Source organism: Dunckerocampus dactyliophorus, chromosome 13, assembly GCF_027744805.1.
Source record: "Dunckerocampus dactyliophorus isolate RoL2022-P2 chromosome 13, RoL_Ddac_1.1, whole genome shotgun sequence".
NCBI lineage: Eukaryota > Metazoa > Chordata > Actinopteri > Syngnathiformes > Syngnathidae > Dunckerocampus > Dunckerocampus dactyliophorus.
This window is the reverse complement of record NC_072831.1, coordinates 30,417,954-30,440,297: the sequence shown is the minus strand read 5'-3', so window position 1 is coordinate 30,440,297 and position 22,344 is coordinate 30,417,954. Positions and strand designations below refer to the sequence as shown.

The following is a 22,344-nucleotide window of genomic DNA, read 5'->3' as shown; positions in this document are numbered from 1 at the left end:
TAAAGTCATAATATTTTGAGAATAAGTCATAATATTTTAGGAATAAAGTCATAATATTTTGAGAATAAAGTAATAACATTTTAGGAATAAAGTCATAATATTTTAGGAATAAAGTCATAATATTTTGAACATAAAGTCATAATATTTTGAGAATAAAGTCAGAATATTTTGAGAATAAAGTCATAATATTTTGAACATAAAGTCATAATATTTTGAACATAAAGTCATAATATTTTGAGAATAAAGTCATAAGATTTTGAGAATAAAGTCATAATATTTTAGGAATAAAGTCATAATATTTTGAGAATAAGTCATAATATTTTAGGAATAAAGTCATAATATTTTGAGAATAAAGTCATAATATTTTGAGAATAAAGTAATAATATCGTGAGAAGCAAATTTCAAAAGTTTGGGTGAGAGCAAAGCGAGAGGTTGCTGCTTCTAATAAAAGGCTTTTTCATCGGTATGACGAAGCTGGCATGCAGTTGTTTTCCATAAGCGTTCACAGGAGGCTCCGCCTTGTTTATGGCGTTAAAAAGAAAAAGCAGCAAGAGAAAGAAAGCTTGTGAACATACAGTATTGGTTTTGCTTTTCACTGACTTCCTGCAAACACGTCATGGCCAGTCGTGCCGGCCGGACGACGACGCAGCCCACCACTGCCACGCATAGACTGCAGGCCTATGGGAAGCACTGCTGCTATTGTGTGTGCAGGACGGTAGCTCATGAGGACAAGATGGGGGCGGGTGTAAACATGTGGAGATGTTTTCTTTTCTTCTGGATTGGACGGAAGCTGAGAGAACGCTGACTGCCGTAGTGCCTTTTGGCCTTCAGACAGTCCGGGCAAGCGAGCGCCATGATTGTTCTTCAGACACTCCAACCTTCCCGCTTCTACAGCCTGCTCTGCTTGAGCTTGTCGATGTGGAAGCACAGCTTGAGGGCGGGGCCCAGCTTCAGGCCGAGGTACTTCATCATCATGTCGCTCTTCAGGAGCAGCAACGCATTCCCGTCGATCTCCTGGTGGGGGGGGGAACAAAATAAACGTGACGCCGGGCTGCCTCCCCAGTCGGCGGTGGCGAGAGGAAGCTCACGTGTTTCCTGAAGATGTCGGCGTGAGGGCCCAGGGCGTGGGGGTCAGCGTCCTTGATGAACCAGACCACGTCATCCACGGTCCACGAAGACGGGTCCTTGCTGGGGGGAGCCTTGGACTCCTGGGACTCTGCGGGGTAAACTCCTGAGTTGAAAACCACAACAGCATCTCTTCTTGAGCGTGCACGCAACGTCACACGCCTCACGCGCACGCCGCCTTTGTGCAGTATGTCTTTAAACAGAGCAGTGCTTTTTGGAGTTGGTCCTTAAAAACCAAAAAGTGCTCCTGCCATATAGAGGATCTTTGACAAGCATATTTGCAGTAGGTCCTTAAGAAACAGAGGAGCCCTCCTGTCAAATAGAGGATCATTGACTAGCCTTGAGTGCTCCTGTAATGTATGTCCTTCAGAAATGGAGGGGCGCTCCTGACATATAGAGGATCTTTGACTAGTGTTTATTACACTATGCCCTTAAAACAGCCAAGTAGTAACATGTTTGGAGTTGGTCCTTAAAACTGAAGAGTGCTCCTGTGATAGGATCTTTGACAAACATTTTTGCAGTAGGTCCTTAAAGACAGCAAAGCATGAGCAGGTTTGCAGTACTCTATGTCCTTAAAAGCTACATGGAGTAGGTCCTTATAAACTGAGGAGCGCTCCTGTCATATAGAGAATCTTTGACAATCATTTCTGCAGTTGGACGTTGAACACGAGAGAGTGCTCGTCTCAGATAGACATTGTCTGACTTGTGTTTTTTTGCAGTTGTTACTTAAACAGAAGAGCACTCCTGTCATGTTAAGGATCTTTGACTAGCGTTTTTTCTGCAGTAGTTCTTTAACAAACAGAAGCGTGCTCCTGTCACATAGAGGATCTCTGACGGTGTCATTTTGAGCTTCATTTCTCGTGTGTGATCTGCCAGGTGGAGCTAACGTTGTGAAGACCTCTCACCTGTCCTGTTGCTCTCAGGGAAGGCGTTGGGGCCAGCGGGCGACTGCCTGCACGCATTGACTGTGGCCAAGCCGTTGGGGAACTGCTGCGAAGAGCGGAAGCCGTAGGAGGACTTTGGCGAGTAGGAGGAGCTTATGGAGCTGAAAGCAGACTCCCCGGGGTCCACCTGGTAGCGTTTGCTGTCTGACTGCTCGTGGTGGTAATCATCCGCCAGAGATGTTTCAGCTGGAGGTGAGACGCACGCGCATGTGAGTCAGAAGCAGCAGCTGGGCAGCGTGTGGTGTGGTCTGGTGTGGTGTGGTGTGGTCTGGTGTGGTCTGGTGTGGTGTGGTGTGGTTTGGTGTGGTGTGGTCTGGTGTGGTCTGGTGTGGTGTGATGCGGTGTGGTCTGGAGTGGTGCGGTGTGGTCTGGTGTGGTGTGGTGTGGTCTGGTGTGGTCTGGTGTGGTCTGGTGTGGTGTGGTTTGGTCTGGTGTGGTCTGGTGTGGTGTGATGCGGTGTGGTCTGGAGTGGTGTGGTGTGGAGTGGTGTGGTGTGGTGTGGTGTGATGTGATGTGATGTGGTGTGGTGTGGTCTGGTGTGATGTGGTGTGGTTTGCTCTGGTGTGGTGTGGTCTGGTGTGGTGTGGTGTGATGTGATGTGATGTGATGTGGTCTGGTGTGGTGTGGTCTAGTCTGGTGTGGTGTGGTCTGGTGTGATGTGGTGTGGTCTGGTGTGATGTGGTGTGGTCTGGTGTGGTGTGGTGTGTTGTGGTTTGGTCTGGTGTGGTCTGGTGTGGTCTGGTGTGGTGTGGTCTGGTGTGGTGTGATGCGGTGTGGTGTGGTCTGGTGTGGTCTGTTGTGGTCTGGTGTGGTGTGATGCGGTGTGGTCTGGAGTGGTGCGGTGTGGTCTGGTCTGGTGTGGTGTGGTGTGGTTTGGTGTGGTGTGATGTGATGTGGTGTGGTGTGGTCTGGTGTGATGTGGTCTGGTATGGTGTGGTGTGATGTTGTGTGGTGTGGTGTGATGTGGTCTGCTATGGTGTGGTGTGATGTGGTGTGGTCTGGTGTGGTGTGATGCGGTGTAGTGTGGTCTGGTGTGGTGTGGTGTGATGCGGTGTGGTCTGTAGTGGTGTGGTGTGGTCTGGTGCGGTGTGGTGTGGTGTGGTCTGGTGTGGTGTGATGTGGTGTGGTCTGGAGTGGTGCGGTGTGGTCTGGTCTGGTGTGGTGTGGTCTGGTGTGGTGTGATGTGATGTGGTGTGGTGTGGTCTGGTGTGGTGTGGTCTGGTGTGATGTGGTCTGGTATGGTGTGGTGTGATGTGGTGTGGTGTGGTCTGGTGTGGTGTGGTCTGGTGTGATGTGGTCTGGTATGGTGTGGTGTGATGTGGTGTGGTATGGTCTGGTGTGGTGTGATGCGGTGTGGTCTGGAGTGGTGTGGTGTGGTCTGGTGCGGTGTGGTGTGGTGTGGTCTGGTGTGGTGTGGTCTGGAGTGGTGCGGTGTGGTCTGGTCTGGTGTGGTGTGGTGTGGTCTGGTGTGGTGTGATGTGATGTGGTGTGGTGTGGTCTGGTGTGGTGTGGTCTGGTGTGATGTGGTCTGGTATGGTGTGGTGTGATGTGGTGTGGTGTGGTCTGGTGTGGTGTGATGCGGTGTGGTCTGGAGTGGTGTGGTGTGGTCTGGTGCGGTGTGGTGTGGTGTGATCTGGTGTGGTGTGATGTGGTGTGGTCTGGAGTGGTGCGGTGTGGTCTGGTCTGGTGTGGTGTGGTGTGGTCTGGTGTGGTGTGATGTGGTGTGGTGTGGTCTGGTGTGGTGTGGTCTAGTCTGGTGTGGTCTGGTGTGGTGTGGTCTAGTCTGGTGTGGTGTGGTGTGGTCTGGTGTGATGTGGTCTGATATGGTGTGGTGTGATGTGGTGTGGTGTGGTCTGGTGTGGTGTGATGCGGTGTGGTCTGGAGTGGTGTGGTGTGGTCTGGTGCGGTGTGGTGTGGTCTGGTGTGGTCTGGTGTGATGTGGTGTGGTGTGGTGTGGTGTGGTCTGGTGTGGTGTGGTGTGGTCTGGTGTGGTCTGATGTGGTGTGGTCTGGTCTGGTGTGGTGTGATGCGGTGTAGTGTGGTGTGGTGTGATGCGGTGTGGTCTGGAGTGGTGTGGTGTGGTCTGGTGCGGTGCGGTGTGGTCTGGTGTGGTCTGATGTGGTGTGGTCTGGTCTGGTGTGGTGTGATGCGGTGTAGTGTGGTGTGGTGTGGTGTGGTGTGATGCGGTGTGGTCTGGAGTGGTGTGGTCTGGTGCGGTGCGGTGTGGTCTGGTGCGATGTGGTGTGGTCTGGTGTGCTGTGGTACGGTGTGGTGTGGTCTGGTGTGGTGTGATGCGGTTGTGGTGTGATGCGGTGTGGTCTGGTGTGGTGTGGTCTGGTGCGGTGTGGTGTGCTGTGGTGTGATGCGGTGTGGTCTGGAGTGGTGTGGTGTGGTCTGGTGTGGCGTGGTCTGGTGCGGTGTGGTGTGGTCTGGTGTGATGTGGTGTGGTCTGGTGTGGTGTGGTACGGTGTGGTGTGGTCTGGTGTGGTACGGTGTGGTGTGGTCTGGTGTGGTGTGATGCGGTGTGGTGTGATGCGATGTGGTCTGGTGAGGTGTGGTGTGGTGTGGTGTGAAGTGGTGTGGTGTGGTCTGGTGTGGTGCGGTGTGGTGTGGTGTGATGTGGTCTGGTGTGGTGTGGTGTGATGTGATGTGGTGTGGTGTGGTGTGATGTGGTCTGGTGTGGTGTGGTGTGGTGCGGTGTGGTGTGGTGTGATGTGGTCTGGTGTGGTGTGGTGTGATGTGATGTGGTGTGGTGTGGTGTGATGTGGTGTGGTGTGGTGTGGTGTGATGTCTTGTGGTGTGGTGTGGTGTGGTCTGGTGTGGTGTGGTCTGGTGTGGTGTGATGTGATGTGATGTGGTGTGGTGTGGTGTGATGTGGTCTGGTGTGGTGTGGTGTGATGTGATGTGGTGTGGTGTGGTGTGATGTGGTCTGGTGTGGTGTGGTGTGATGTGATGTGGTGTGGTGTGGTGTGATGTGGTATGGTCTGGTGTGGTGTGATGTCTTGTGGTGTGGTGTGGTGTGGTCTGGTGCGGTGCGGTGTGGTGTGGGTACCGTCGGACTGGTAGGAGGTTCGTTGGCTGATGGGCTGGTCGCTGAAGAGGTTTTCGCAGTGCAAGCTGCGGCACAGCTTCTTGAGGAAGCGCAGCACGTAGTCAATGCTGTTGACCACAGGAAGGCTGAGAAGGTGCTGCTTGCCATCGAACGTGGCTGCAATTGAACACAGAAAGCCCCCACCCCACCGTTTAGTTCCTCAACGCTGCAGTGCAGCAGCACATCCAGCAGATGGTGCCGTTTTCCTCCGTTTCTTCCGGTATGTTTTTATACTTAATACAGAATAGTAGCCTAGTGGGCGTAGCTCACATCAGACAATATTTGAAGAAGGAACGGTATGATTGGGCATGCCGTGCTCCGTGCCTAGCAACACGTGCATCTGCAAAGAAAATCAATATGAGAAATTTAAAAAATTGAATTGGTAAATGCAAAGATAGCAGATTGTATTGGTTTTCTTCATTTCTTCTCATAAAATGATCAGAGAATGCGAGTAGTTCTTTTCTAATATCAGGTTTGTGAGAAGATGAGGAACTCCATCCATCCACCCATCCATCCACCCATCCATCCACCCATCCATCTATCCATCCATCCACCCATCCATCCATCCACCCATCCATCCATCCACCCATCTATCCATCCATCCACCCATCCATCCACCCGTCCACCCATCCATCCATCCATCCATCCATCTATCCATCCATCCATCCACCCATCCATCTATCCATCCATCCACCCATCCATCCACCCATCCATCCATCCATCCATCCACCCATCCATCTAACCATCCATCCACTCATCCATCCACCCACCCATCCACCCATGCACCCATCCATCCATCCACCCACCCATCCATCCATCCACCCATCCATCCATCCATCCATCCATCCATCCATCCATCCATCCATCCATCCATCCATTCATCCATCCATCTATCCACCCATTCACTCACCCATCCATCCATCCACCCATCCATCCATCCATCCATCCATCCATCCACCCATTCACTCACCCATACATCCATCCACCCATCCATCCACCCATCCATCCATCCATCCACCCATCCATCCACCAATCCATCCACCCATCCATCCATCCATCCATCCATCCATCCAAACCCATCCATCCACCCATCCATCCACCCACCCATCCATCCATCCATCCACCCACCCATCAATCCATCCATCCACCCATCCATCCATCCACCCATCCATCCATCCACCCATCCATCCATCGATCCACCCACCCATCATCCATCCATCCACCCATCCATCCACCCACCTATCATCCATCCATCCATCCATCCACCCATCCACCCACCCATCCACCCATCCATCCATCCATCCATCCACCCACCCATCCACCCATCCATCCACCCATCCATTTATCCATCCACCCATCCATCCACCCATCCATCCACCCACACATCAATCCACCCATCCATCCATCCACCCATCCATCCATCCATCCACCCATCCATCCATCCATCCACCCACCCATCATCCATCCATCCACCCATCCATCCACCCACCTATCATCCATCCATCCATCCATCCACCCATCCACCCACCCATCCATCCACCCATCCATCCATCCATCCATCCATCCATCCACCCACCCATCCACCCATCCATCCATCCATCCACCCATCCATTTATCCATCCACCCATCCACCCACCCATCAATCCATCCATCCATCCACCCACCCACCCATCCATCCACCCATCCACTCACACATCCATCCATCCACCCATCCATCCATTCATCCATCCATTCATCCACCCATCCATCCATCCATCCATCCATCCATCCATCCACCCACCCACCCATCCATCCACCCATCCACTCACACATCCATCCATCCATCCACCCATCCATCCATCCATTCATCCATCCATCCACCCATCCATCCATCCATCCATCCATCCATCCATCCACCCATCCATCCACCCATCCACTCACACATCCATCCATCCATCCATCCATCCATCCATCCATCCACTCACCCATCCATCCACTCACCCATCCATCCACTCACCTATCCATCCATCCATCTATTTTCTTCTGCTTATCCAGGTCCACGTCGCGGGGCAGCAGTCTCAGTTGTGAAGTCTCCAACATGGATGAAGGTGTGATGATACGACTATAAAGTCCAACATAGACTTGTGGCCCATGCTGTCCTGGTGCCAGGTGCACTAATGGACATCTTTATGTTGGTTTATGCATGGTGTTTGTTATGGACCAACTGTGGTTAGCACAGAAGTCCAATAACATCAAACCGAACAGTAAGATCGAGGAGGCCAGGCCGTTCCTTCCAATCACGCCCCTGCAGGTCACACTGTCATCGCCATTGTCATTGGCTGTTGAAATCTCCCTAATCTACCCCTAATCCTGACCCCCTAACCCTAGCCCTAATCCTGACCCCCTAACCCACCCACACTGTAGGTTGAGGTGAGTCTAACTATGTCTAGTCGGAATGTCTGAAGGTCAGGTTCTTTCTCCAGCAGAGAAGTGAGTCCATTAACCAGAACCAGATTTGGCTGCCCTCAACCGCCACCTAACATGTGATGCAACCAGGGAAATAATTCTGATTAATTGTGTTTATCTGCTGAAGAATATCTTCGTTTTTACAATAAATGTTGCATATTTTAGCAAGGTAAGAGCAAAGATAGCAGATTATAGTGCTTTTCTTCCATTTCTTCACATAAAATATCACTGAATGAGAGCAGTTGTTATTTTCTAATGTCAGCTTTGGTAGAAGATGAGGCCAAACTGTCAATATCTTTCACAATAAGAGTTCAAAAGAAGGTTACCATGTATAATTGTTGTCTTCTACATGCTAGCTGGCTGGAATGTTGGAAGCACTCATTGAACTGAAAGTGGGCGTTCAGTTTTACAATGAAATCTTATGACGTCTATCCTGAGTACCTGAAATTTTCTCGCCGCCGTAGCCTTGAGTGAGGAGCGCAAAGACGGTCTTCTGCTGGAAGGCGCTGTCGATGCAGCCCTGCACGGCCTGCTGCAACACCACCGAAGGCCTGTCGGGTCCAAAGTGATCGGGCAGCTGCTGGATCTTCTTCCTGTCCAGGTTGGGGCCCGCGTTGGCCTGCTTGTTGATGTAGATGCACACTGACAAGGAACACACACACACACAAACACACACAGAAAGCATGAAAAGATCATCTTGAAGACTTTTAAAAGACAGCATTTTATATACCAGTCAAAGGTTTGGAGACACGTTATCATGTTATTGTATGAGAAAGTGTCTCCAAACTTTTGACTGGTAGTGTACCTAGCTTCTGGCAAAAATAGCGTATAACGGGTACGGTGGTCCCTCGCCACTTCACGGTTCAAATTTCGCGGCTTCTCTCTATCACGATTTTTCAAAATAAATTCATTAACAAATTACCGCTGCTTAATAATTAATTATACAAATAAGCATACTGAAGCACATTTTACATCTTTTTGGCCTACATGAAGTATTTTCAAGCATAAAAATGGCTAAATGAACAAAAATACAAATATAAGTCATTCAGAAGATGTATTGAAAGTCATAATATGTAGTATTGTACACTGGTCACTAGGTGGCAGTCATGTTACATGGCTGAGACAGTAGCCACCACAGGAAGCACAGGTACTCCACCAATGTAGTCTAATTTATGTCTAAAATGTCTTATTTCCTGTTAATTATGTCTACTGTATTGGGTAATGGGGGTGTTATTTCATCATTTAGAGGGCTCTAATGATGTTTAAAGAATGTATTTAGACAGTCGTAAACAGGTTTTCTATGCTCTAACGACCAAAATATTCCATTTATAAACTTGAGAAGCACTCAGACAGCGTAGACCTCTGCCAAGCGCCATAGTCCCCCCTCCCATACTGTCATTCACACCAAAATAATAATCCTACATTTTTTGGATCAGTCTTTGATATTTTGTAGAAGCTGCTGGAAACTTGTCCTGTATTTTTTATGGATTTATACGCACAAAAATAGCACAAAGATCCTGGCTGAAATTCCTGAAAATGTCATCCAAATCCATTCACAACGTTTAACACAGCATCTACTTGTTCCAGAAGGGCCAACTCTAACGGATGCTAACCAAATCAGTATTTTTATTTCCACTTTCGGCTTTTCCCTGTCAGTGGTCGCCATAGCACATGAAAGGTTGGGCTCGGTTTTTACACCGGATGCCCTTCCTGACGTGCCCAACGCGTCATGTGTGCCGACCGTCCTACCTGTGAGCACCTGGGGCGTGGCCGAGTGGGGGACGGTGGCGGCGTCCTGAGGAATGGAGCTCATGTCGGGCTCGGGGGTGCTGCTGGGCGGGGAGATGGCCAGCGGCGTCATCACCATCCTGGGTTTCAGCTGCGGCAGGAAGAAGACGACTCATTCACGGTTGCCAATCACTTAGCTCAGGCGTCAGTTATGAAACTGCTGACCTTGAAGCCCGGCTTTCTCCCCCTTTTCTTGGGCACCTTGAGCGGAGGGAGCGAGTTGGGATACCGGCTGGGAAAATCCATCTTGGCGACGTTGCGGAGCGGGGGTCTCCCTCTCTTCCTGCCGGGAATCTTCCCCGACTGGCTTGGCATGAAGGAGGAGGGCGCCACTGCAGCTGATTGCATCTCACCGATGTTGTCGTCTGCTTTCTGCGCCGACGCTGCAGGTACACTCATTTGGAGCTGGAACACAACGGGGGACAAAGAGCAGAAACAAGATGAAATCAATCCACCGAAGGATGGTGCGAATGCATGGCCGCCATGGAAGCAGAGGACACCTTCTTCAATCACAGAAATGTGTCAGAATTCACATGTAGCCATCTTTTTCCTGCTGCACTTCTTGCTGCGCCTGCACACAGGCTGCAGACGTCTCATTACACTAATGCATCCAGCAGGGGAGGGGTGCTTCACCATGGCGACCCAGCTATATGTGGTACTATTACCACCACAGCTTCAGAAGCAGCATTTGGAGCAGTCATGCACAAAGGATGTCAACAAACCGTCAGCCACTTACCACCCGACACGGATGGACCCCTCGCTCGTGATTCCACCGTAACGTAACGCTGCGTGGACAAAAAAGGCAGACAGCGAGAGGAAGAGCGAGAGAGACCGTATGCGCCTCTAGGGGGTCGTGGCGGTGGTGATGGTGGGGTTCCTTTGTTGTCATGGCAACAAGCCTGTAAGCCTGCGAGCACCCTCCCATGTTTTGTCTGCAGCTCGCTGACGTGGAGGTAAAATTGGAGCACGAGATGCTGCGTAGTCATACTGTACTGTACGTACAGCCGCACATCGTTTCAGAACACGCTCATTGAACCTTTGTGTTATTTAGCACATAGCCTCGGTTTAGTTTGCATTGCTGAATTCACTATCTGGGATCACACCTTCTTCCTGCTAATCATGTGATCATCCTAAACAACTGTCACTCACTGAGACTCAGACAATGAATAACATCTGCTGCCTCCCTTTTCGGACATGAATCGGTGAATTGTCAATGTGTAAACGTGTGACTTGGTAAACCATTATCTTTCTATCCATCTTGCGTTTCCAGCATATGCAAGCGTTATTTCATTTGACATGCATTTTATAGCACCCTTGTTACTCTTTCTTTCTTTATTTCATTCATTCATTCGTCATTTGATATAGTCAATAATCAATCATCTCTCTGTCATAAACATACATAAAAATGTTACTTGTACTTATTATTATTTATTATTAATAAATGCTTTCAATATTATTTGTATTATTCTTTAATTGTTAATTTGGTTTTTGCTTTAATTTACTCTTTCTTTTTTATTACACACATACATGTATACTGTATACATATCACATTTTCCCTCTTTCGCGCTCCAACACAGCACAACCACATAATTATCTACTATTATTTAGCACTGTCTCTTTTTTCTCTTTTCTATTTGATGAATCGTTTTTGTATACAGTATACGGCCTACTTTTCATTTACTGACATCTCCCTTCCTCTTGTATCTTGTATTATAACAATATTAAAAAATAAATAAAAATATGAATACATATTTACAGTTAGCGTATCTGTTTTTTTAATTAAATGTTAATTTTATACATTTTATTAAAATTTACATGTAATTAAATTAACATTAATTCATTAATTATAAATACATATCCTCACTGGAAATATTTCTTCATATATATATATATATATATATATATATTATAATTTTATAATACAACCTATTTAGTCTCGTCATTCAAACTGGATTCAATGTCTCCCCCTGCTGGTGATGAGGATCTTCTGTTAACTGTCTGTATACCAATAAAGTTGATTTAAAGCAAGATGGCGGTGTGGACGCCGCTGTCTGTTAAGATGTCACCCTCAGCCTCTTTGGGCTGCGTTTTGCTTCGGAAAGAGCAACAGTTCTCCAAAAAGCTGCTGAAAACCTTGCCGGGCCTTTTCAGACGAGGTGAGACGTGTTTTGGGTGACTTCGTGTGGTGATCGTGTGAGACGAGTAGCGTTGTAGTCCGCTTCGTTCAAAATTGGCCAAACTCAAGTTTTGGAAAGTCGGCTACCTTTACATTGATTTCTTAGCGAAAAAGAAAATAAAGCGATGGTTAGGATGTTAAATTAACACAGTTATTCACTTACTTCCTGCGCGATCAGCTGTCACTGCCTAACCTTTGCCCCTTGACCCAAAAAAGCAACATTATTCGGAGTAACATTGCTAGCTTGTTTGTACGGGTGTCGATACGATACTAAGTCATTACAGGGAAAATGTTACCAATACAGTACTCTTTACATGTCATTTTAATGTTGACACACACACACACGATAGAGGAAAAAAAAAACTTACGTGTGAGCAATTTTACAACATGTAACTACAGCTATATTTTATAGTACGATGTAAAGATATCTACAAAATAACACAAAGGAAAGCGAAAACTACTACAGGTTGTCTTTCAATTCCTTTGTTTTCCCCCAAAGCCCTCCTGTGTCCAAGGACGTAGTCCTTGAGTTGAGAAAGGATATAACAATATGTGAATGTAACGATACTATCAATGTTTAGCTTCAACCGTCCAGCGCTAGTTTGTAGTCGTCACTTGGAAAGACAGCAGTGAAAGTGACTGACCTCGTTGTGGTGTTGCTGTCCACGTGAAGGCTACGCCGTGGGAGCTCAACATGCTGCGGCGGAGGTGGACACGAGCGGCTTCAGCGGCCCCCTGGACCACTACAGCGGGCTGATTCGGGAGGGCGCCCTGCGGGAGGACGAGCATCAGAGAGCAGTGCTGCTCAAACTGGACCAGCTGCACAAAACACTCCGAGGATACAGCAACACACCCACGTCCATCTTCCAAAAGGTACACCACCAATCCGTTAGCTGTGCCAACACGTCAAAACTGTACTACATTTTAAGATTCCAAGATGGGATGAATACAGTAGGTTGTATGTGCGGGGGTTACGATCCCAGACCTCAGCGAATAGGAAAAAAAAACACAAGTAATTGAGATGCCCATAAAAAAACAAGTTAGATTTTGACATCGAGGAAAAGGCTTCTTGAGACGTCATCTGTACTTCTGTGTAGAAGGTGTCGGACGTTTCGCTCCTCATCCGAAGAGCTTCGTCAGCAAACTAATAAGTGCTGGTAGCTTAGGCCTTAAATACAGTAAGAGTGGGCGGAATTGGTGTGCCAACACCCTCCTCCTATTGGTTCGTTACACTAAGCCTGCATTCCTCATCTTTACAGTGGTATAATCCTATCCTGTTATTCACACCTACGATAAAAGGTGTTTACCTACGATAAAACACCTTTTATCGTAGGTGTGAATAACAGGATAGGATTATACCACTGTAAAGATGAGGAATGCAGGCTTAGTGTAACGAACCAATAGGAGGAGGGTGTTGGCACACCAATTCCGCCCACTCTTACTGTATTTAAGGCCTAAGCTACCAGCACTTATTAGTTTGCTGACGAAGCTCTTCGGATGAGGAGCGAAACGTCCGACACCTTCTACACAGAAGTACAGATGACGTCTCAAGAAGCCTTTTCCTCGATGGACAACTCCTGTACGACTGAGAGCCTACACAGACGCATTAGATTTTGACACTAAGAAAGCCTGGCTTATGCTCCTTCCTCTCCAAACCCTACTATTAGCTTGACAACCCTAAGCAGCTAACCAGCTAACCAGCCAACCAGCTAAATGCCAAACGCACTAACTAACTAACAAACTATCCAGGACTAACCCTAAATATGGCCCACACACCTATTGGACACATTAGAAACAATACAATGTACTTAGCTTACACTCCCCACTAATGAATGATAACAAAGATGAAAATGATGGAATCGGAGTCACGGTCTATCCCAGGGGTGTCCTAACCCTAAAGTATGATATCTATTTTATTGCTAGGGGTGCAACGATACACAAACGTCACGGGTCGGTTCGGTACCTTTTGTGTTATGGTTTAACATTTTTTCAATACAAAATATAAATGACCTTGCCTTTTTTAATTTAAACTTTATATTTTCAGCATGGTATGAATGTGGGAGGTGGAGCTCAGTGGCTCTGTGCTTGACATGCAACCCAAGCCAGAGTAGTCGATCGCAGATACACAGAGCTTTCAGCACAGAGTGGAGTCAGAAGTTGATGAGATAAATATGAAAGTGCGTATTGTTGGATAGAGGGGGTCACGGTGTGTATTGAATGGTTGACTAGAAATCCACGTATTGTTACACCCACGCTTATTACTAGCAACACTCTTTGATCTTTTCTTCACTTTTTTGCTCTTTGTTTGATTATTTTTGATATTTTCCACACATTTCAACTTTCTTCTTAAAAAAAGCTTTATAAATATCATTCTTGTGATATTCTGATGTTATTCTCGTAATCTTTTAACTGTATTGTGTTTTATTTTGCAGTTTATGACTTAAAATGATAAGATGTTAATTTTGTAACATTTCAGCTTTGTGTGACTAAAATGACATTATTTTCCTTCATAATATTACCAGTTTATTCTCGTAAAATTGTGCCTTTTTATCTCGAATACTTTTTCTCTGAATATTTTGACTTTATTTTTGTAAAATTGCAGCTCTTTTTTTCTATTTCTGCTGTTTGTTTGTTTTTTAATCCTACTATTTATATTCAAACTATTTAAACTTGATTCTTGTACATTTTCCTCTGGTAATTGTGACTTTATTCCTATAATATTTGGACTTTATTCTCGTAAGATTATAATTTATTCCGCAACCAAGTTTTCCAAAAATGACAACTTGTTGTTTTATTTGTTTTTCATCATATTATGACTTTAAACAATATGTCTTTTTCTAGTTCAACTTTAATAGTTCAACTTTATGCTATAAAATGCCGTTATTTTCCCTCATAATATTACAAGTTTCTCATAAAACTGTGACTTTTTTCTGTCAATATTTAGACTTTATTCTGGTAAAATTATAGCTGTTTTTTCCAGTTAGTCATCAGTTATTTTTGTAAAATGACAACATATTCTCACTTTACAAATTTTTCTTAATACCGTAAAGCACCGTGTATAAACTGCACCCATGTATTAACCACACCCCCATTTTCAGGCTCACAGCGGGCGAAAAAAATTTTTTAGCTGATAAATGCTTGCCAACTCTTTCATCTCAAATCAACATGCGTAAAGGTACTAAGCAATTTCAAAAAGAAGAAGAAAGTCCATCAATTCATCTGCAATGGAATTACATAATGCTGCATTGCTTCAGTGTGAATTTGAATAAACTCCAACATTTATTCAAGCGTACACAAGCATTTTCAGCAACTGTACAGCAGAGGGCGCTAAAGTCAAAGCAACTGTCTGACCCACAGACGGCTTTCCAAATGCGCTTCTTGTCAATGTTTCTCGGTATTTATAGCCAAATTCTGGCCTAGCGGACCCAAGCGTCCATGAACTTGCGTCTAGCGGCGGCAAACTTTGACTGGGCGTTGTTGGAGCAGTGATGAACTTTGCCGTGGCGGAAAATTGGCCACTCGTAATATTTTGTGCAGCTTAAAACTTTCGGAGCGGTAGGAGGGACCATCAGCGGCGGCCGAGCGGATACAGCGTTGCCTTAACGGGGTCCAACTTCTGTTAAACGATGGTGAACGAGTGGTGATTAATTTTTTTCACCGCTCCAGGAACGCTACAGCAAAGTTCAGGCGGTGTGACCGGGCTTGTAGTACGAGTGATCTTCCGCTGAAGCGTTGTAGAAGCGTTGTCTGATATTATTTTTCAGTCCGAGTCTGGTCACAGACCTGTCATCGTGTATAAACCGCACCCCGATTTTTTGCTTCTTAGAGGTGGAAAAAAAGTGCGGTTTATACACCGTGATTTACGGTACTTTGACTTTATTCTTGTTCGTTTATTGGTGATTTTTCCATTTTTAAAAGTTTTCTTGTTAAATTCTAATTTTAGAATGGGGGGTAAAACAGCCTTGGTTGTCAGGCTAGCATTACAACCGTGCTTCCGCTTGTCGTGAGGCCGCCTCCATCCCCACCCCCAGCGGCTCCGCAGGCCGCCTACCACCAGTTCAGAAGTATCGATTTGGCACCGGTATGGGATAATATGTAACGTTTTTCTTGCAGTTTTTCACCAAGCCGAAGCCCCCGAAGGGTTACTACATTTACGGGGATGTCGGCAAGTGATCCACACCACAATTGGAAGACTTTGTAGCGGATTTCAAACCACAACTGACGACGTGCCTACGTGTCATTTCAGGCACGGGCAAAACGATGGTGATGGACATGTTTTATTCGCACGTGGAGACGGACAAGAAGAAGCGGGTGCACTTTCACGGCTTCATGTTGGACGTGCATAAACGTCAGTGTGTGCTTTTTCATTTGTTTGTAGCATTTTGATGCAAGCGTGTAGACTTGTGCATGCGGTGGCAATGTCCCATTCCTTGATGGGAACTTTGAGGAGTGTATTTTTAACATTCTTCACTTACGTAGCTGTCTCAGATGTTGCTGTCCTGGTGGTGTTGCTCTCAGCAAAATCTCACCGCCCATTTCATTAAGTACGCCGTCGCTGTCAAAGGCAAGCATCACTATGGTGTGTAACGGCAGAATGTACCTAATAAAGTGGGCAGTGAGTGTGTGGGTAGCTCTGGTGTTTCCCTCCTTTATTGTGGGTAATTGGTTCCAGCAACGTAGGAGTCTTTCTTTACAAATGGAATGTTTTTATAGTTCATAGAAAACCTGTTTACCACCTTCTAAATACTCTTGTTAACATTACTAAAGTCCTCTAGACATGACATAACACCCCTATAGTCACCAATACAGTAGATATAATACCAGCTCATAGTCTACCACGAAACGGCCATCATTTATTCATCGTTGTGATGTTCCAACCGCAGTGTAGCACGAGACGAATGTGCATTCATTTATTTGGGACTGTCGGCGTACACACCTCATATGCACCTACTAGGCCAGTGAATAAGAAGATGTAGCACGGGGGATGTGTCGCTATATTTAGTGAGCAATAAGACCCGCCCCAGATTCTATTTTCCAAAAAGTGACGAGACTAAAACAGAGAGGCTTTCAAAAGTGTGAGATGTGTCCTGGGGTTGAGGTGGTGTAGAGCGGTGAAGGTCATTAAGTTGAGGCTTCGTTTGAATTTGAACGATTCCTTGTTTCCGTTCTGGTTCCTCATGACGTGGATTTATTTTTGGATGACATCACGGCCAATTCCACATAGATAGCAGTCACGTGGGAAACACTGAGCGCCATGTAAGGTTAACATGCTGTTACCATGGTGACATGTCCTGCTCAAATAGTGACTTGTACTCAAATGTATTTAGGAATCCATCGACTGAAGCAGAGTTTGCCAAAGAGGAAAGCGGGGAAAATGGCCAAATCGTACGACCCCATCGCGCCGGTCGCCGAGGAGATTAGCGAGGAAGCCTGCCTGCTCTGCTTTGACGAGTTTCAGGTAACAACTTCCATTAGCCTTCACCTTTTTCCATTAGGGCTGTCAAATGGTTACACATTTTCATGTAATTCATCACAGACTTAATATGCCCATTTTAGATGGATAGATAAATTATTGATCTCCACAATATCATAGTCAACTTAATCACTTCAAAATAAAACAAAGAAGGCGAGATAGGAGATAAGTCAATAAATACATGCGGAACAGATGCATGATAAGATAATAAGTGCAGTCCTTTTATGGCTCCCCCTCTGTTGTGTTGAAAAGCCGCATGGCGTGGGGGGAGGAATGATCTGCTGGAGCAGGGCAGTGATAGTAATCTGCCAGTGAAACTGCTCTCCTGTAGGGGGTTGGTGGACACAGTGGTCGAGTATATTGTATCTGTGTGCCCAATGACTAATTCAAGTCATTTGTTTATAAATCTGTTTGCCTAACTGACACTCGTCTCTTCATTAGTAGCAGAACATTTGAATCACACTTTCAGTTGGGTTTTCTGGGATTTCTGAGCACTCTTAAATGTAGCAAATTCAGCAGTAAGAGTTCCGCTAGTGAGAGATGAAAATATCCACTTGCGCACCTCGCTGTAGTCTAGCGACGATGAGGACGTGTGGTTCCCAGGAGGACGAGGGACGTGTTGGTGAGCTGGAGATGCATACAGATATACGGTGTTGGAATTGAGGTTACAAAAGAGCTGCAGACTAAGTGTGGGGACGCTTTCGTGCCTCCGTCTGCCGTCATAACAGAGAAGGGTGGCTTGACATGGCGTGCATACGTCAATTGCGCAAAAAATGTGAACGGAATTCATGAAATAAATGAGTTGGCGCCGTCGGCGTGCTGTTTTTGACAGGCCTGACCTGTTTGTGCCGATGTTATCCCAGGTCACAGACATCGCTGACGCCATGATCCTCAAGCAGCTCTTTGAGAATCTCTTCCTGAACGGCGTTGTCGTCGTGGCAACGTCCAATAGGCCCCCTGAAGGTAAGAAGCCAAGCGAATCAACATAAACATCACAATGAAATCCTCATCAAATCAGCTAAATGGTGGCTGAAAGAGTTGAAACCTTGTTGCCTTTGCTTCTTAGCGTGTCCATTTCCTCTGACCGTGCTTTGTCCTGGCACCGTTGGGCTGTAGCGTTTTTGTATCCTTGTTAACGTACACCGTAGCTCCTGTCCTCCTCCATGAACCGAAGATTCCTTTATTCCATAAAGGCACCCTACAGCCGGTTAGCTTCTACCGTCCTTCAGCTTGTCCACAAGTCCAACTTTTGTGCGAAGGCTGGCTTCCTCTGCCTTTTGTGTGCAGAACGTTTTGTCGACGTTGTGGGTTTTGTTGGGGAGAAAACTTGCAGCCACACAGCATTCAAAGTCACACGGTTAGCGTCTTCTCTTTCTTCTATTGTTTGTTGGCGGTTAGCAAGCAGCTCACATGGTTAGCTAGTTGTCTAGCCACGACCACGACAGGAGATGGAAGGAAGGAGATTGATTGAATGGTCTACAGCCAATGAGGGCGCAGAAGACAATGGGCAGTGCAGACAGATGAGAGAGAGACACCGCCACATGGTGCTAAAGCACAGAACTACAACACTCATCTTCCCACAATGCGGTTCTTCTTTAAGGGCCAGGCTCAGCCTGTTACAGTGTTCATACGCTGTAACATTTGGAAAAAAGCACTAAAACTTCACACAAAAAATCTGCGAAACCGTGAGTCCAAGAAAGGTGAACCGCGATGGAGTAGCGAGTTTAGATCAGGTCAGGTCAGGCCAGGCTTCTTTATTAATACATGTTAGTAAATTTGTGTTTTTAAATGACATTATGTCTACTATGTTGGGTAATAGGAGTGTAAAGGTGACTATAGGGGTGTTATTTCATGTCTGGAGGCTCTACTCATGTTAAAAAGTGTATTTTGAAGGCTGTAAACAGGTTTTCTATGCTCTAACTACCAGAATATTCCATTCCGAACTAAGGAATCCTACTTCATGGAAAATAACGTATCACGGTCGAGTCTGCAGCCAACTACTCGCAGTAAAGGAGGCATAGCTGTAACGTATGTGCTCTCTTTCCTTCAGACTTGTATAAAAACGGGCTTCAGAGGGTCAACTTTGTGCCTTTTATTGCCGTACAGCAGGTAACAAACCACAAGAAAACATCTTTTTAGTTCCGCCAGCAAAAGATTTTGCATGTTTTTTGTGTGTTTTATTTTAAATGGTTTCTCCCTCATGCGCAGAAATATTGCCAAACTCTTCGTCTGGATTCTGGCATCGACTACCGCAAGAGGAACCGACCCTCCGCAGGGAAACTTTACTTCCTGTAAGATGTCTTGGCATGATGTCGAAAATGTTTTTACGTCTGAAAATGATGGTGTTATGTTGACTGCAGCTCCAGTGAACCTGATGCAGAAGCAGCGCTGGATAAAATGTTTGATGAGCTGGCCTTTAAGCAGAATGACAGTAAGTAAGCAGTATTAGTACTCATGTAGTATTATTATTATTGAGTAGTATGTCAATGACCTCCACTGACAGTAAGTAAGCAGTATTAGTACTCATGTAGTATTATTATTATTATTATTATTATGATGGAGTAATATGTCAATGACCTCTACAGTAACGCGGCCGAGAGTCCTGAACGTCCACAACAGGAAAGTGCGTCTGAGCAAAGCATGCGGGACCATTGCAGACTGCACCTTTGAGGAGCTGTGTGACAGAGTAAGACTAATCAATCAATCACTCAATAACTCAATCAATCCAATTGTATGGCAAACGTCCATCTCCCTCTTAAAGGGACGAGTACAGCATATGGCCATACTATACTATCATTACATTTACATTACTACCTTCATCTGAAACTTAGTTTGATGGTAAATGTGTTGTCTTTTCATTTGCATATAATATCAACAATAGAGACATTTGGGGCTTTTATGAGCATCTTTGCTTTTTCCTCCTCACTTTTCCGTATAAAAGACACCAACGTGGAATGGGAGGGAAGAAACTGATCTTTTTTTTTGTCTCAGTGTACTGTAGTGCTTAGTTGCTTTAGTTGCTGGGGCCATCGAACTGAAGAGTTTGTCTTCTCCCAGCAATATGCCTTCAAAAGAGGAATACATTTGCATCCCAAAAATGCCTCCTCAAAAAAAATCACACCTCCAATAACACCTGGCGTTCTATTTGTCTCCCGCCCTATCCTTCATGTGGATGTGTAGAAGACGCTGGCATCTTCATCCACTTAAACAAGATGGCCGCTGCACTGTGTTGCGAAAGAAGAGTGGCATGACCGCCAGTGTTCATACACAAGAATGCACAGGCGAAGGTGTGCAGGGGTACAGCAGCAGACAAACAACACAGAGCCATTTGTGAGCTCTTTTTATTTTTATGATGCAAATGTATGACTCTTGAACGCATATTGTTTTACTCTTGACTTACATGACCCAGAAACTAAGCGGAACTGCGTTCAATCTAACCAGAACTGGGGGGGGATGTCCTACATCTTCATGTCAACAAACCACAACTATCCCTTTAAAAGCCACTTTTATTCTCTGCCTTGAACTGGGCGAGTCTTTTACTCTCTTCTTTGAGATGTTTTTACTTTATTTATTTGTACTTGTACTTCTTTGGAAAGTGTTTAGAAAATGTGGCATATAAATAAAGTGGATTGGGTTGGATTTAGTTCATTGGTGGTTTTGTGGGTTTTTCCCAACAAAACGTGACGTTAAATGTTCTGTTGTCCGTTCATTTTTTGTTTGTAGTGATTTTGCATGTCCAACTATAATTACAGTCTGTTAAATGTGTTTTGTGGTAACGTTTTTGGGTGTCTGGAACAGATGAATTGGATTTACATGATTTTCTACGAGTCTGTGTTGGTTTGAGTCGGACCTTCTGGGAGGGATGTAGGACGTGAACGGGCACTTGTTAAATATGTTCTGGTGTTCCCATCTATGGATGTATTTTACATTTTTTGACTGTCATGTGATGTGTGTTCCAGCCTCTAGGAGCTAGCGACTACCTGGAGATGTCCCGTCTGTTTGACACCTTCTTCATCCGCCACATTCCGCTCCTGACGCTCAACAAGAAGACTCAAGCTAGGCGACTCATCACGCTTGTGGATGCCCTGTACGACCACAAGGTCATCTCCAGCACTTCCCCCCCCTCCTCGGTACAACACGCTAACAAGCTGTTTCATTGGAGGTTCTGAAGGTTTGTGTTGTTCAGGTGCGTGTAGTGGTCCTGGCAGACCACCCACTGGAGGAGCTCTTTGTCCACGAGGGCGACCACCACGCTCACGACGAAAGCCACATCCTCATGGACGACCTGGGACTGAAACGAGTAGGAGAAGTTTTTTCTTGACTGACGCGACCACAAACCCTTACCACCAGGTTGTCCCTCACAGGAAGAAGCCAGCAGCCTGTCCATCTTCAGCGGAGAAGAGGAGAAGTTTGCCTTCCAGAGGACCGTTTCCAGACTTACTGAGATGCAGACTGAGGAGTACTGGCTGGAGGGCGACCGCAGCGCCAAGTCCAAATCCTAACACGTGGTGGGGAAAGCAAAGGGAAGCACTGCTCACTCCCTCCCCCCCTGACTGCGACTACGTCAAAGACTCCGTGTTGTACAGAAAGTATTTATTGCAATTTTTTACCATGACGTTGAACTTTACACAGCATGGACCTTTGCTTCCAACGCTTTCAAGAACATTTGATCAATGCACTCATCCCTCGCTATATCACCATTTTTCAAAAAGTAAGTAATAAATGATGGCTGTGTTGTGGTTGGATGGCCTGTTGGCCAAAAAACATAGAAAGACCAGCTCTATGTGTCAGTAACGTCAGATCACCTGACCTTTCACACTGCATGGAGACTGGCTACTGAGCGGACATGCCCTGGCATTCCTCACATTCTGTGTGGAAGTGGTAAGTCTTTGTCCTTCTTCCCACTCAGTTTGAAACACTTTCTTAAAGGAAAAGTGCAATTTTTGTGTGTGGGGGGGGAATTTTGCCCATCATCCACAATCCTTATGTGTGAGACATGAACACGCGGCTTCCTCTCTTCTGTGCATTCTACAGCTATAAAATCAGCTCAAAAGAGGCAGCTAAGAATGCACGTAATGGGACGCAACTCTTCCGCCTACGAACACAAATTGACAAGCTAATATGATGACAGATGCTATCGCTATGCGCTACTTCATTTGGTCGTCATTTTACCTCGGAATGCTTTAAAAATAAAGCGGGCCGAGCATCAAAGGCAAAACTAAATAAAGTGACATATGTCACGTGCCAATTATGTTTACCCTTCGTCCTACCGAGAGCTGTTTCTAATATTTTGACGTTGGTT

General features: G+C 46.0%; 2 protein-coding genes across 5 annotated transcripts; one reads left to right on the top strand and one right to left on the bottom strand.

Moving 5' to 3' along the window:
* On the bottom strand, positions 1-18,358 carry LOC129192064 (sex comb on midleg-like protein 4). Of its 4 annotated transcripts, XM_054795552.1 has the most exons (10): positions 18,088-18,358; positions 17,882-17,999; positions 12,214-12,340; positions 9,559-9,798; positions 9,355-9,484; positions 8,047-8,247; positions 5,122-5,277; positions 2,031-2,255; positions 1,089-1,231; positions 2-1,014 (listed from the first exon to the last, which is right to left on the bottom strand). In XM_054795552.1, the coding sequence occupies exons 4-10, from the start codon at positions 9,790-9,792 to the stop codon at positions 889-891; spliced, it is 1,215 nt and encodes a 404-aa protein (XP_054651527.1). In that variant the 5' UTR covers positions 9,793-9,798; positions 12,214-12,340; positions 17,882-17,999; positions 18,088-18,358; the 3' UTR covers positions 2-888. The 4 variants fall into 4 exon arrangements, with proteins under 4 accessions (XP_054651524.1, XP_054651527.1, XP_054651528.1 ...); XM_054795549.1 differs by lacking the exons at positions 12,214-12,340; positions 17,882-17,999; positions 18,088-18,358 and adding an exon at positions 10,130-10,284 and having other exon boundaries at positions 1-1,014; XM_054795553.1 differs by lacking the exons at positions 12,214-12,340; positions 17,882-17,999; positions 18,088-18,358 and adding an exon at positions 9,894-10,123.
* afg1la (AFG1 like ATPase a) lies at positions 11,407-22,300 on the top strand. Its single transcript, XM_054795548.1, has 13 exons — positions 11,407-11,549; positions 12,243-12,442; positions 15,683-15,734; positions 15,816-15,917; positions 16,897-17,027; positions 17,906-18,005; positions 19,093-19,151; positions 19,251-19,333; positions 19,403-19,473; positions 19,628-19,728; positions 21,002-21,142; positions 21,229-21,342; positions 21,407-22,300. The coding sequence occupies exons 1-13, from the start codon at positions 11,423-11,425 to the stop codon at positions 21,542-21,544; spliced, it is 1,419 nt and encodes a 472-aa protein (XP_054651523.1). The 5' UTR covers positions 11,407-11,422; the 3' UTR covers positions 21,545-22,300.
* The last annotated feature ends 44 nt before the right edge of the window (positions 22,301-22,344 follow it).

Excerpts from the sequence above, each read along its gene's own strand:
- afg1la (XM_054795548.1), top strand. The coding sequence starts at position 11,423 with ATGGCGGTGTGGACGCCGCTGTCTGTTAAGATGTCACCCTCAGCCTCT. Across the intron at positions 18,006-19,092 it reads GTCCAATAGGCCCCCTGAAG|ACTTGTATAAAAACGGGCTT; the intron begins GTAAGAAGCCAA and ends TCTTTCCTTCAG. Across the intron at positions 21,343-21,406 it reads ACGACCTGGGACTGAAACGA|GAAGAAGCCAGCAGCCTGTC; the intron begins GTAGGAGAAGTT and ends TGTCCCTCACAG.
- LOC129192064 (XM_054795549.1), bottom strand. The coding sequence starts at position 10,282 with ATGACAACAAAGGAACCCCACCATCACCACCGCCACGACCCCCTAGAG. Across the intron at positions 8,248-9,354 it reads CACGCCCCAGGTGCTCACAG|TGTGCATCTACATCAACAAG; the intron begins GTAGGACGGTCG and ends GTTCCTTGTCAG. Across the intron at positions 2,256-5,121 it reads AACCTCCTACCAGTCCGACG|CTGAAACATCTCTGGCGGAT; the intron begins GTACCCACACCA and ends TCTCACCTCCAG.